Here is a 13606-nt window from a genome sequence, read left to right as displayed (position 1 = left end):
TAGTGGTATGGGGTCTGCGGCAGAGGTCGAAGTTGGTGGCTTCAGTCTTCCTAATATTTGGCTGGAGGAAACTGTGGCTCATCCAAGACTGGATGTTGGACAAGCAGTCTGACAATACAGAGGCAGTGGAGAGTCAAACAGTATGATTATTTCACTGCATTACTATAAATGACCATTGTTGGAAAATTTGCCTATTGGAGTTTATGGTATAACACATAACTTATATTTGTGAAATGGTACAATTGAAACCATCTGACACATTATGTTAACAGTAAATAATACTTACATTTGTATAGCTCCTTATCACATAGAAACATCTCAAAGAACTTGTATAATGAATTACTTGTGGATTGTGGTGACTGTTACATAAACAAATGTAAAACATGCAGTATAAAAAAGGGGCCACATGTGATAGTTTTAGAAACTTGCATAAATCAGATTGCACCGCCAAGTTGAAGCTGAACTGTTACTATTTTGCAAAAAGTAAAAGCAAACCATCAAGGTAAAGGAAAACAGACACAGGACAAATAAATTATAGACGCAACCCTTTTTATTCCAAGAACCATTGAAATGTGAATTTGTAAATTGATCGAAAATTAAATGAAGTTGCATTCACTATATAATTTTTAACCTTAAAATCGCATATGAAAAATAAACAACTTGTGAGTATAACATTTTTAAAATGCAAAAGCATAACTGATGAAATTCTGAAATATCTCAAGTTATTTACAAAAATATTGTCAGGAATTCTGGTAATGGGAGTAAACGGGAAGTGATTTAATCACAGAATAGTTACAGCACGGAAGGAGGCCATTCGGCAATCCAACTAGTCCCACTCCCCCACCCTATCCTTGTAGCTTTGCAAATTTTTTTTCCTTCAAGTACTTATCCAATTCCCTTTTGAAAGACATGATTGAATCAGCCTCCACCACCCCCTCAGGCAGTACATTCCAGATCATAACCACTCGCTGTGTAAAGTTTTTCCTCATGTCGCCTTTGGTTCTTTTGCCAATCACCTTAAATCCTCTGGTTCTTGCCCCCTCCACCAATGCGAACAGTTTCTCTCTATCTATTCTGTCCAGACCCTTCATGATTTTGAATACCTCAATCAAATCTACTCTCAAACTTCTCTGCTCTAAAAGGAGAACAACCCCAGCTTCTCCAGTCTATGCACATAACTGAAGACCCTCATCCCTGGAATCATTCTAGTAAATCTCTTCTGCACCCTCTGTAAGGCCTTCACATCCTTCCTAAAGTGCGGTGCCCAGAATTGGAGACAATACTCCAGTTGTGGCCGAGTCAGTGTTTTATGAAGGTTCATCATAATCTCCTTGCTTTTGTACTCTATGCTTCTATTTATAAAGCCCAGGATACTATATGTTTTCTTAACCGCTTTCTCAACCTGCCCTGCCACCTTCAACGATGTGTGCACATATACCCCCAGATCTCTCTGTTCCTGCAACCCTTTTAGAATTGTACCCATTAGTTTATATTGCCTCTCCTTGTTCTTCCTACCAAAATGTATCACTTCATACTTTTCTGCGTTGAATTTCATCTGCCACATGTCTGCTCATTCCGCCGGCCTGTCTATGTTCTCTTGAAGTCTATCACTATCCTCCTCACTGTCCACTACACTTCCAAGTTTTGTGTCATCTGCAAATGTTCAAATTGTGCCCTGCACACCCAAGTCCAAGTCATTAATATAGATCAAAAAAAGCAATGGTCCTAGTACCGACACTTGGGGAACACCACTGTGTACCTCCCTCCAGTCCGAAAAACAACCGTTCACCTAAGTGTTTCCTATCACTTAGCCAATTTTGTACGCATGCTACCACTGCCCCTTTATTCCATGGGCTTCAACTTTGATGACAAGCCTATTATGCAACACTTTATCAAACGTCCTTTGGAAGTACATTTACACCACTTCAACCGCATTGCCCTCATCGACCCTCTCTGTTACCTCATCAAAAAACTCAATCAAGTTGGTTAAACACGATTTGCCTTTAACAAATCCATGCTGGCTTTCCTTAATTAATCCACATTTGTCCAGTGACTGTTAATTTTGTCCCAGATTATCGTTTCTAAAAGTTCCCCCACTACTGAGATTAAACTGACTGGCCTGTAGTTGCTGGGTTTATCCTTACATCATTTTTTGAACAAGGGTGTAACATTTGCAATTCTCCAATCCTCTGGCACCACCCCTGTATCTAAGGATGATTGGAAGATTACGGCCAGTACCTCCGCAATTTCCACCTTTATTTCCCTCAGCAACCTAGGATGCATCCCATCCGGACTGGGTGACTTTTCTACTTTAAATACATTGGAATCTATGTTTTCATTGGAATTATGCTTGCATCAGGTGTGCATTTATCTGGAATCAACTGTATTGAAAAAGTACAAAACTAAACAATGTTCATGAACAATACAAAGTTGCTCAGCACATTAGACTGTGGTTTGACGAACATTCTGGTAATTTGATCACCCTCCGTCACTAACAATTACACTAGGACAGTTCTTAATTGCTTCTATGGACTATCAGAACTCAGAGCTACAATTAACTCCACAACCAAAGGCATTAGCTGTTCGGTTTTTATTAGAACAGTTGGTAAAATTCCCCAGTCAAAGTAAACAAGACCCCATAAGTTTGTTACAACAAAGAAGGTAACAATGTTTCAGACGTCATGTCCATCATAGTTCCACTGAGAGTTGCAAAAATACTTTCTCACATTAGGAAAGACGTATTGGCTTCAATTATTTTGCAATCTATATGTTTTTTCTGAAATAAATTATCGCAGTTTCCAACGACTGATTTTGCCAATACTGCTTTTGTTCCTTAACTCCTTTCTGTCAGCACCCTTTCTTCCTCAATATTTGTAAAATCATTTATATAAACTAGACACACAGAAAAATACTCAGGTAACAACATCATCTGGGCTCAATGTCCGTTAGGGCACCCTTGTTAATGTGCAAGCTTGTAAAGTTGATAAACGGAAACTTCATGTCTGAGCAGTAAAATCAAATGGGCCAAAACCGTATTTGTCAGATGCGATGATCTTGTGATGTTGCTAAGTTTAAATCACAAGAACCCAAAAAAATTGTTAATGGGACAGTGATCCGGCAAGACTCCTTCCTCATTCACCACTTAGCACCGGACATTGGGACCAGGCAAGATACCGAACTGTTAATATTTACGGCTTCAAGCAAAAGCAAAATACTGCCGATGCTGGAAATCTGAAATAAAAACAGAAAATGCTGAAAAAGCTCAGCAAGTGAGGCAGCATCTGTGGAGAAAGAAACAGAGTTAACATTTCAGATCGAAGACCTTTCGTCAGGGCTTTGCAGTTCCCAGATCCCAACAAACGAGGATTCGCTTAAGGAGGACCTTTGATCCTCCTTGACTTTTCTGACGCTCTTCTTACCGAACACCAACCTCAACTTTACGGTACCAGTACCAGGAGTCACAGTGTCTCAGACTGGCTTAGCTACTGACGGCGTTGCCCCGGCAACGCGCGAACTATCCGGTCTCGTTCGCCGGTGACCCGGAAGATGTTGTGCCCTGATTGACAGGTGACGTCTCCTGATTCGTGACGGGCAGAAAATGGCGGCGGGCAGTTGGAAGCGGGTCGGCTTTTACTCGCTCTTCGCCGGGTATTTCGTGCACTGGTGCGCGGTGGCAGCCGAAAAAGTCGCCTTGGTGGATGTTTTTCTGATGGATTCTCGAAGAGGCTGGTCTGCAGAGTTCGGCTTTAAATCGGGCAGCAGCTACCGCCTGCAGGGAACCGTGTTAGCACTTGGCAGCGGGTCTGACAGCCCCGGCCAAGGTAACCAGGGGCTGCGCGCTTTTCCCAAACATAACCAGGACAGCTTAGAAGGAAGCTTAATATTAGTAAGTGCTGCATTGCGTCCATTTGTGGATGTCAGATGCATAAAACATTATCGTCGATGCTTTAATCTTTCTACACAATCTACATCAGCCGCCCCTCCTCTCTTTCCCTCCCCCCACATGAAGTTTGCACCTTTACCTTAAAACAAGAATCCTCGGATATAAATGCAGATTACCCAGGAAGAGATCAGTGTGATACATTTTCACAACCAGTGATCTGACGGAATAATGTGTTTCGTTCGGTCCACTTGTCAAAATACTGTACTCACAAAGCACCACTACCGAATGAGCTGTTTACATCAACAGATTGAGAAATGCCAGCTAGTGACATGACTTTTTTTATAAGCGCGTTTTGCTCTGCTCCTGCAAAACGTTGCATCACATCAGTTGTGGAGCAATTAATTGTGGTATTTGATTTTTTTTAATGAGTGGAATTATGGCCAATCGATCACTTATTGAAAGTGCAATTTAGTTTTATCCTTCACAAAATAACGTGACATAATATTTGATCCAGGTGATTCAAAATGTGTTTCAAATACAGATAGAAGAAATGGGAGAGTTGAGTATTGTACTCTTGTATGGCCTTTCATCCAATTGGAACATTTTTTTCTTTAATGGCTAGCTACAGAATGACATCTTGATGGTATGGGCTTTCAGGCACCTGTTAACCTCCCCTCTCCCTTAAACCATGCTGCGCTTGCCATCTTGAAAATCTCCAAGTGTAGGATTTCAGTAAAACAACTGGGCTATTAGAGACCTAGATGTTATATCACTTTAATTGGTTATGGATCTATCATATATACAAGAACTGTTCATATTTTCTAGAAACTGCAGAACAGTTACCAACAGGGGCTGTAGTGGACAGATGCTCTTGATATACAGTTTTAAAAAAAATGTTGGTCTATTAGCAAGATAGAAACTAAAAGATCTGTACTTTTTATACACAGTTGTGTAGTTCCAGATAGCTTGCAAAAATGCCTACACAAGGAACCTATTTGACCTTACTTGACTCTCTGTCAGGCCAGTCATGCCTCCCTTGTAACTGGTCCATTGCTAAGGTACTGGTCTCGACTCAGTTGAAAATTTTAACTTTGAGTTTTGAGACATTATCTTATCATGTCTGCAGGGTAAACTATATATAAACTGGTATTTTTCCAGCTTTGCTTGAATTTGATGTTCTACTTTATTGTAAACTGCATGTGTAAGAAATTGGTAACATCTTAAAATATTATTTTTGCTGCCATTCTAATACTGGACCTGACGTTGTTAAAACTTTTAGGCCCACGAACATAGAGGTGTATAGAGCAGTGAACTGGTGTGGTATTCATTTATTTTTGGAAACCGTTGTTGAGCACTATATAACTTTACAGGCCCAATTAACCAGACTACAATATTACACAATGTACCACTGTGTTTACATTTCCTTGATCTGATAGATATACCTGGACTGTCCAAAAGTAGGTCATGAATCATCAGTGGATGTTCAGGCTCCTCAATCTACATGGAGCTGGTATATTGTGAATCCACACTACACTAGTTTCTGGCCACCAGATTAGATTTAAATTGGTGGCCAATTGGAAAAGTTCAATTATGCATTTTAATTTACTATTTGGAATAAATATATTGCCAAAAGTACAACATGGGAGTGATTAAAAGTCCTCTGAATGGTAGGACAGTCATATTTCAAAATGGCTAAGTATTTCCACATAAAGTGTGTGAGCTTAAAGTTCCTAAAGCTTCCCCAAAAAAGCATGCAGAGTCTGATATTTTTTACATTTATAAATCATGCTTTAAGAAATTTGCAATGTAATTTTCCCCGTGTTAAAAATTGGATGATGAGAATTCATAGTTGTTGGTTATTTTTAAGGTTAAAGATGAACAGTTGGACATCAGGCCAAATGCTGGAGAGAAGTGGATTGGAGTTGTGCCTGTTGATGAAGACCAGGTTGAAATAAAAGGGAGCAGCAAGCTGGAATCATTTGCTGCAGCAGTTGTTAGTAAGGCAAGTAATTCAGTATGCCTTGCTTTTGAAAGATTACAGTAATACCTTGTTAAACTCCAGCTTACTAAACCAGAGTCTCTAATTCATATTGTGCAGTGTGGTTTGCTTTTGTAGGAATTAATTCTATGTTCCTTTCATATTTATGTGATGACCTCTCTGATCTACACTCAAGTAGATACTATACCATCATTCTCCCTATTGAGATTATCTTCAGTCTCTCCCTGTGGCCTGAATGGCCTTTCAGTAACTCTGCTTATTTGTACATTCTAAGACATTAGCAGCATCTGTACTATGTCTATAATTAGTTTCAATATAAGTGTATTATTCTGGGTAAAATAAACTGCCTTGCATTACATGCATTTAAGTTTAAATTGTGTACACTTTTTAATTTTCTAGTAAATAACTCTTTGAAGCATCTTCTACACAATAATACAGAAAAACCTAATCTGATTCCCTTCCAGCTTATACAGATGTATACTTTAAAAAGGCAATGTCTATATCAGCATAAATATTCATATTTGGGGCACATAATAGAGTTTTGTATTTATATCATTGCAGAGCTGTTTAAATATGTGGATTCACGGGTGTGCATTTGGTTCCCATCACCCCAAATTTAATTGGGAGTTATTGTAGCAAGTTTACTTGCAAATATGTTAATTATAGGTGAAACTAAATACAGCTAAACCGGTTAACTAGAGTCCCCTGGTGGAAGACAGAGCTTGTTAACTTTTCTTCATTCAGCAAAATCCATCACTAGGAATTTATTTTCCATGAGTTGCTTCACTTCACTCTGTATATCCCTCTTATCTAAGGACAACATGTGAGGCCACTGGCAAATTCTTGCTCTAGGAAAAGCCAAAGTGTATGTACCATTTGAGATGGGAATTCAAACTTGGGCCTCCAAGTCAGAAATCCAGTGCTTTTGTGTTGTAGCTGTGGAACTAACTCTATTGTAATTGATTTCCAACATATTTAAATCAAACAATAATATTCATCAGTTGCTGCTTGAGAAAATGTGTCATGTGAATTCAGTGATGCTTGCTATTAACTACATTCCTCTTAGGAAAGGCAGTTGTATTTGTTGCATTTATTTTAACCTTTTCTTTGCTCAGGCATATGTAATGTTTGTTTTTCTAGTGCATTTAAAGCTGCATTCTTCCATAAACTGAAATTTTAAAATGGCATCTGAACCTCCCCGTAATTTTCTTGAAGTTGCTGCATTTGCACATTAGTTGCCCATTAAACTCGCCACAGAAAGTTCAGTCTAGTAATTAACAGTGTAAGCACCCTTTTAACGACATGGTAATTGTTAACGACTGCCAATCAATCTTCTTTGCCCAGAAAGTGAACAATTATAAGTGTGGAGTCTCATTCCTTCAGGTTGTGAATTGTTTTAAGAGATTTTAATATCAAATTTAAAATGTCCTTACTTTTCCTTTCTGTCTCTCTTCTCTCTCTCTCTCTCTCTTAATCCAATCTTTCTTTCCCTCTCTTTAATTCTCTTTCTGTACCTGATTTCACATCGAATTCGCCCACTCTAATTTACTCTCCTTTTCAGTCCTTCCTCTGTTTTTCAATCCTTAAATCTCATTGGTTTATCAATGTTTATCCCATTGTTCACCAAGATCCCAGATGTTCTGTTGCCCTCGCTGTGTCCTTATCAGCTTGCACTTCCAGCAACTTTGTGGGCAAAAATTTTTAAAACTACACATGTGCGAATAAATCTAACTAATGGGGCACGCCGTGACATGCCCCGCTCCAGCAAAATCTGGCTCAGTATTTCAGCTTTTTCAGTTTTAGCTTATTGGCTGCATTTTATATTAATTCACCCTTCACTTTGTGCGCAATGCAGCTTTACCATGGCAAGGATTTTGAGCAGAGTAACTTTGTACAAGTGAGAATTTTTTGCACATAGCAATTATATTGATAATCAAATTATGTTTTCCTAAGATTGAATTTGATTCTTAGAATATTTAATATAAACTTACATTTTAAATTTTTTTTCCATGAAATTTATTATATCTCAAAGAACATTTTCAACTGGAGTTAGCAGTTATAAAGAAGTGATCTCTTCCTGTAATTGGAGCAGAAATCACATTAATGGAAGGACTTTTATAAGAAAACAAACTTAAGGAAAAGATAATTTTAATGAACAGGGAAATATATTCATGTCCTTCTAGCAAACCTGTCATTTTGGATCCTTGCTGGTGCAGGAATGCCACTATTGTATATGCCCACCCTGGGTAGGGTTGCCAACTCTGGTTGAGCATATTCCTGGCGGTTTCATCAAATGACCTCCTGCCTCCAACCGTTCCGCCCAAACAGCCTTTTGCCCATCTCCAATATCTTTATAACTGATAAACAAAAGTGTTCAAAGAAAATGGAAAAAAACCCACATTTTTTTAATGCCCCTATGATTTTTCTCCTGGGTTGCTTGCAGCAGTGTCCAGGAAATTAACCCTTAATTCCTGGAGACATCAGGACAATCCTGGAGGGTTGGCAACCCTAACCCCAGGAAATTAACCCTTAATTCCTGGAGACATCAGGACAATCCTGGAGGGTTGGCAACCCTAACCCTGGGACCTGGCCCAGTTTCACAGATAGCAGCACGCTGCCTTGTTGTATTTGTCACTGAAAACTGACCAGAGGTGATGGTGCTGAATTTGTACATTACCTTTAAGCTTCATTATTCAGAAATAATAAAACTATAGGATCTACTGATCTTTCTATGTAAATAATATCTTATAATATACTGCTGCTTCAGATCACAATAAAAATGATGGTAGATGATGGTTTGTAATTTAGTAAGGAAGTCATAGGATCATTTTCTCATTTACAGCAGAATTTAGGCATCTATAAAGCATTAGAACATTCAGTCATTCTTAGTGCCATAATTTCTGGCTGACCTCTCCGGTAAAAGATGATTTCTATTTGTTGCAGATGAAAAGAGCACTTGTTCTGGGAGCGTCTGCCCTGTTAATTCTGGTTTTAAATCAAAATGCCTTCACTGAGGTAATTCAAAAAAGTATTTGCTCCCGTACTATACATAATAACATGTATTGTACAATCAGAAAGTCTGTTCAGAATTATTTAAATATTTGTTTTGATTCCTTTAAATGTACTGTTATTTAGGTTTCAAATTTCCATTTGTTTTAGGGCGTCTTAGTAAAGGCAGCAACTATGTGTGGCCCAATCTAATCCTTCTGTTATTAAGAGTATTAGTGGCTGCAGTATTTTTTTTAACCAGATGGTAATGTGAAATGTGAATTGTTTTACCGTACTTACTTTATCTTTTGCTCAAATTTTTTTTTTAATTGTCTTTTTCTAAACATTTCATAATGCACAAATTAATTCTTGTCATAGTGAAAGAATTATTATTTGTATTTTTTATAAGATGGATATCTCTCAAGTGCTTTCTAAACCTGTGGTTGTAATGCAGAGCTCTGAAAATGTAACCAAACTTCTGGGAGCCCTATTAAGGTAAGACAATGTATGATTGTGTTCATTTTTATAGAGTATATATCATTTACATTTAGCCATCGCAGATTGTAGTCAGCTCAAGGTATTGTGTAATATTATGCTATGAATTTGGAAGATAGTTTTGTTAAAATCTATTTATTTTAACACAGAAGAAACCATCAACACAATGCAGCACTTTAGTTTTTTTATTTAATTGTTTAACAACTGGAAATAGTGCACTTCTTGTGGCATTGTCTTCTATTGATCATCTTGTAAAATCAACAAATTAACACGAGTGCTGTGTTTTTATTTTTTTTATAAAAATGTTAAAAATTAATTTGGAATTCTTTTAGGTTTTTTTGGTACAGTGTCATTATTTTTCCCCATTCCATCTTACATGGTGGACTCCTTGCAACACTTACCATCCCAGGCTTTTAGGGCCCACAGTCAGCGCCCAGGCCTTACTAAGTTCATGTAGGAGGTGAGTGAGATTAGCTGAGGTGATGTTGCTTTTTCTCCCCCTCTCTCTGTGAGGACATGCCTGCCTGCTACTCTGCATCTTCAGATAGTCTGGCTGATTCCTGGAACATGCCTCATGGAGAATAGAAAGGAGGAATTCCTCTCCTATTGGATAGCAAGGCATGCTATCACAATACCACAAAGCCTTGGAACTTCGGCTCTTTTTTAAGTCCAGTTTTAATAAAATTCTGAAAAGTGAATAATAGTGGCAAAAGTTAACTACAGTAGAAGAAAAATGTGTGCTGACCTTGTCTACTTGTCCTCCCTGCATGTCATGTAATATTGGTTCATTAATGTGTTTTTGGACATGTTAGCTCCAAAATCCACCATTCAAACCTAAAGCTATATCATTCATAACGTATAATTCACCAAGCAATAGTAATAGCTTACATTTATATAGCACCTTAATATGTCTCTCAGAAAGGTCTAGAGCACTTTACACACTGACTTTCTTTGAAGTGCGGGCAGGGTAGATGCTGAGAGGTTGTTTCCCCTGGCTGGAGAGTCTAGAACTAGAGGGCATAGTCACAGGATAAGGGGTCGGCCATTTAAGACTGAGATGAGGTGGAATTTCTTCACTGAGGGGTGTGAATCTTTGGAATTCTCTACCCCAGAGGGCTGTGGATGCTGAGATGTTGAGTATATTCAAGGCTGAGATGGATAGATTTTTGGACTCTAGAGGAATCAAGGGATATGGGATCGGGCAGGCAAGTGGAGTTGAGGTTGAAAATCAGCCATGATCCGATTGAATGGCAGAGCAGGCTCAAGGGGCCGTATGGCCTACTCCTGTTCTTATATTTAACCTCAACCACATCAATGTCCTAGGTAAATACTATTTGTTTTAAAGCTGAGAGTACATTATTCAATGCACTGCTGCACTCTACTCCAAGAAAGAACTGCAATGGCAATGAACCAGGCCTACCAGTAGCATCTTTAATGATGCAACAAGTATCTTAAAAGAAGGACAGGAAGGATGGTGGTGTGTACATTCTGCTGCTTCGGTACAATGTCTTTAATTTTACTTTCACTTAGATTGACTGTATAATGTACAAATCTTAGGCATGCTAAAGATAACTTTCATTGAAATCCTTTTCAATTGCAGCGGTCTTCGTGCATCTGCCAAAATAACCTTCAAAAGCATAATTCAGGACAATCTGGTATGTCATATTTTATTTTTAGATGTTTAGAGCCAGCAGTATGATTGCTAAATAATCATAAACTGTATCCATGACTGAGGCTGGCCAGTAAAATTATTTGATAAGTCGCACCACAGCTTTGCAGATGTAGCTTGTGAAGTATCCGAAATTTACACTGGTATTTTACGATCAGTAGGATGCAGACAGTGTCTGTGATATACGGACAAAGTAGTAAATATGTCAGTTTTTGAGCTCTTTTTGGAGGCCGTACCAGGGATATTGAGTGAATGGCACATGTGTGAGGATTAAAAAAAACTTCTTCTTTCTTTTCTTGCACTTGCACTGACAATTTTTCCTCTTCTGTTTTGAAGGGATTATTTCCTTGCTGTGGTACAGTTCCACAAATGCCGGTTGCCTTCCAATACTTTGGCCAAGTGACCATTCTTTGTGTGATATTTGACAGTGAGCATAGGCATGCTATTCAACTACGGGGGCATCACCACTGAGGGTGACCCTGCCTCCCCAAATAGCCACGTATGCAAATTTCCATGCATGGTTACCATGTAATGGTCAGGAGTAACAACCCTGGACATTTGTCTCCTCTCTAACCCAGGGGCACTGGGGTAAATTGTAGAGCCCTACCAGCTGCCCTGGCTGAGATCAGGTAACTCAGCACAAATCAGAGATCAAACTTTTTAAACCTGGCTTAGCTACGCTCTGTCTAAACTCAATGGACCATCAAGAAAGCCGCCAGTGTGAAGAATTTAGGGGTAAAACAAAATTCAGTGTAATCTCACTATTAGAAGTCTTTTGGCATTATAATTTGTTTTAAAGAAATGTTGGTTTAATACTCCATTAAAAGTACACATTGGACTAACTTATTAAATAACATCAACTTTGTGAACCATCAAATTGTATTGATTCATTCAGTGCAGTGATGACACATCATTAATATCCTAATGTAAACCTTATTCAGCATCAGTGGTTTGAGATCCTCTTGGTCAACTAAGCAGAAACAAGGTGCTTCCCCACTCTACGATAGGGAAAATTGGAGTACGCATCATTTGTGCACCCTGTGGTAGTGAGCTCAAGTGTCCTTGGTAGAGGCCTGTAATCAAGTAGCTTGCCCATTTTTTTGGTTGAGGAATATCACATGGTGCAGTTACTGCTAAAGAGAGGCAGAAGGAATGCATTAAAAATGGAACAAAAATCATGGGGATAAATTTTTGTCTTTAGCACACCCAGTGCAGAGGTTCATGCACTGGGAGCATGTAGCAGGAATTTGTGGGGCTGTGAATTGGGATTGTAACCAAATTGCCATTATGTATTCCCTCTGGTTTGGGTCTGCCAAAAGCAAAAAAAATCCAAAATGTCACTGGGCAGAGTGAAAAGTAGAGATTCAACAATTCCAAAATAATGAAGTGCGATAGTGTGCACATAGTTCTCAGTAAGTGCTTTTTAAATCCGTAAAAGATCAGCATGGTTAAAAAGGAGTCTTGGAGTGGAAATCCTTGTAATGATTTTTTTGAATTTCAGGGAGTAACACTAACGCTGTGGTCAACCTGTGGGCGTTCACGAGGTGGTCTGTACGGGGAATGGCAAGGAGTGATTTGTACAGGAGAGAACAGCTCACAGGTTCAGGTAAGGATTACCCTTTCAGTTTCACTCAGATTCTTCATTTTTGGAGCAACCCCTCCCCTTTCAGTAAGAGGAAAGGAAAGTCAGAGGGTATATCAGCCTATGGTGCTATCAAGCAACTAGTATTTGGCTCAGACTTAGCATTAGCAGAGGTCAGAAATCTGGTCACTCATACACTGCCTTAATTGATTCAGTAGGAAAGCCTAAAGACTTTGGAGCAAATAACTTAAAATTTGGATGAGAAATAAAAGCACAAAACAAGAAGTCTTCTTTCATGTTATATATTTTCCAATTGCGGTGATAGATTAGAGAAAAATGAAGCCTCACGAGGGCTCATAAATGGGATAAATTCCCTTAAAGATTTAAGCAGACAAGTAACGTGTACTAAACTGTAATCTACCAAATTATCTAGTTATAATTTGAGAAATTAATTCCATTTTATTTTACAGAAATATCTGCAGCAGCTGTGGAACACTATCTTGTTAGTGGGTTTAATCTTATGTACTGGAGTCATTGTGCAGGCTCAGTGGCAATACAGACACTATGAATCAAGCACTGAAGATATGGAGGTTTGTTTCTCATTCCTGTTTAAATAGGCTAGATTATGTTGAAGATATAACAGTGAAGAAATTGTATTTTATAACAGAAATGATTCTTGTGACATAAAATTTGTTGCAATTTATTAGTTTACATATTCTGTTGCTGAGTTGAAGAAAATGGGACTTTAAATCATAACTGTTCAAAAAATTGAGATTGGAAACTGTTTTTAACACTTTCTAATTTTGTTCACTTCATTTGAGGTAATGTTATTGAAATCAGCTTTACAATCTAATTAAATGACTAAATACTATTTTTAAGTCAGGCGATTCTACAACCGCTGACGTGAATCCCGCATGGTGTGTTGCCTCCATGGTGCAGAGGGTGCAGAACATTTTGGGGGAAGGGGAACAGCCAGCAGTTCTGGTCCAT

At 38.5% G+C, this 13606-nt stretch overlaps 1 protein-coding gene across 3 annotated transcripts in view; it reads left to right on the top strand.

The window, feature by feature from the left end:
* The first annotated feature begins 3591 nt into the window (after nt 1-3591).
* rnf215 (ring finger protein 215) overlaps nt 3592-13606 on the top strand; it is a 22570-nt gene continuing 12555 nt past the window's right edge. For 2 of the 3 annotated variants that reach the window (XM_068005881.1, XM_068005879.1), the window contains exons 1-7: nt 3592-3886; nt 5751-5885; nt 8826-8897; nt 9280-9365; nt 10966-11020; nt 12536-12640; nt 13087-13206. In XM_068005881.1, the coding sequence (XP_067861982.1) occupies nt 3599-3886; nt 5751-5885; nt 8826-8897; nt 9280-9365; nt 10966-11020; nt 12536-12640; nt 13087-13206 (861 nt within the window). In that variant the 5' untranslated portion in view covers nt 3592-3598. The remainder of the gene's footprint in view (nt 3887-5750; nt 5886-8825; nt 8898-9279; nt 9366-10965; nt 11021-12535; nt 12641-13086; nt 13207-13606) is intronic. The other variant, XM_068005880.1, reaches the window with a different exon arrangement.

Source organism: Heptranchias perlo, chromosome 25, assembly GCF_035084215.1.
Source record: "Heptranchias perlo isolate sHepPer1 chromosome 25, sHepPer1.hap1, whole genome shotgun sequence".
Classification (NCBI taxonomy): Eukaryota; Metazoa; Chordata; class Chondrichthyes; order Hexanchiformes; family Hexanchidae; genus Heptranchias; species Heptranchias perlo.
The sequence above is the reverse complement of the archived record's forward strand: the minus strand, read 5'-3'. Positions and strand labels throughout refer to the sequence as shown.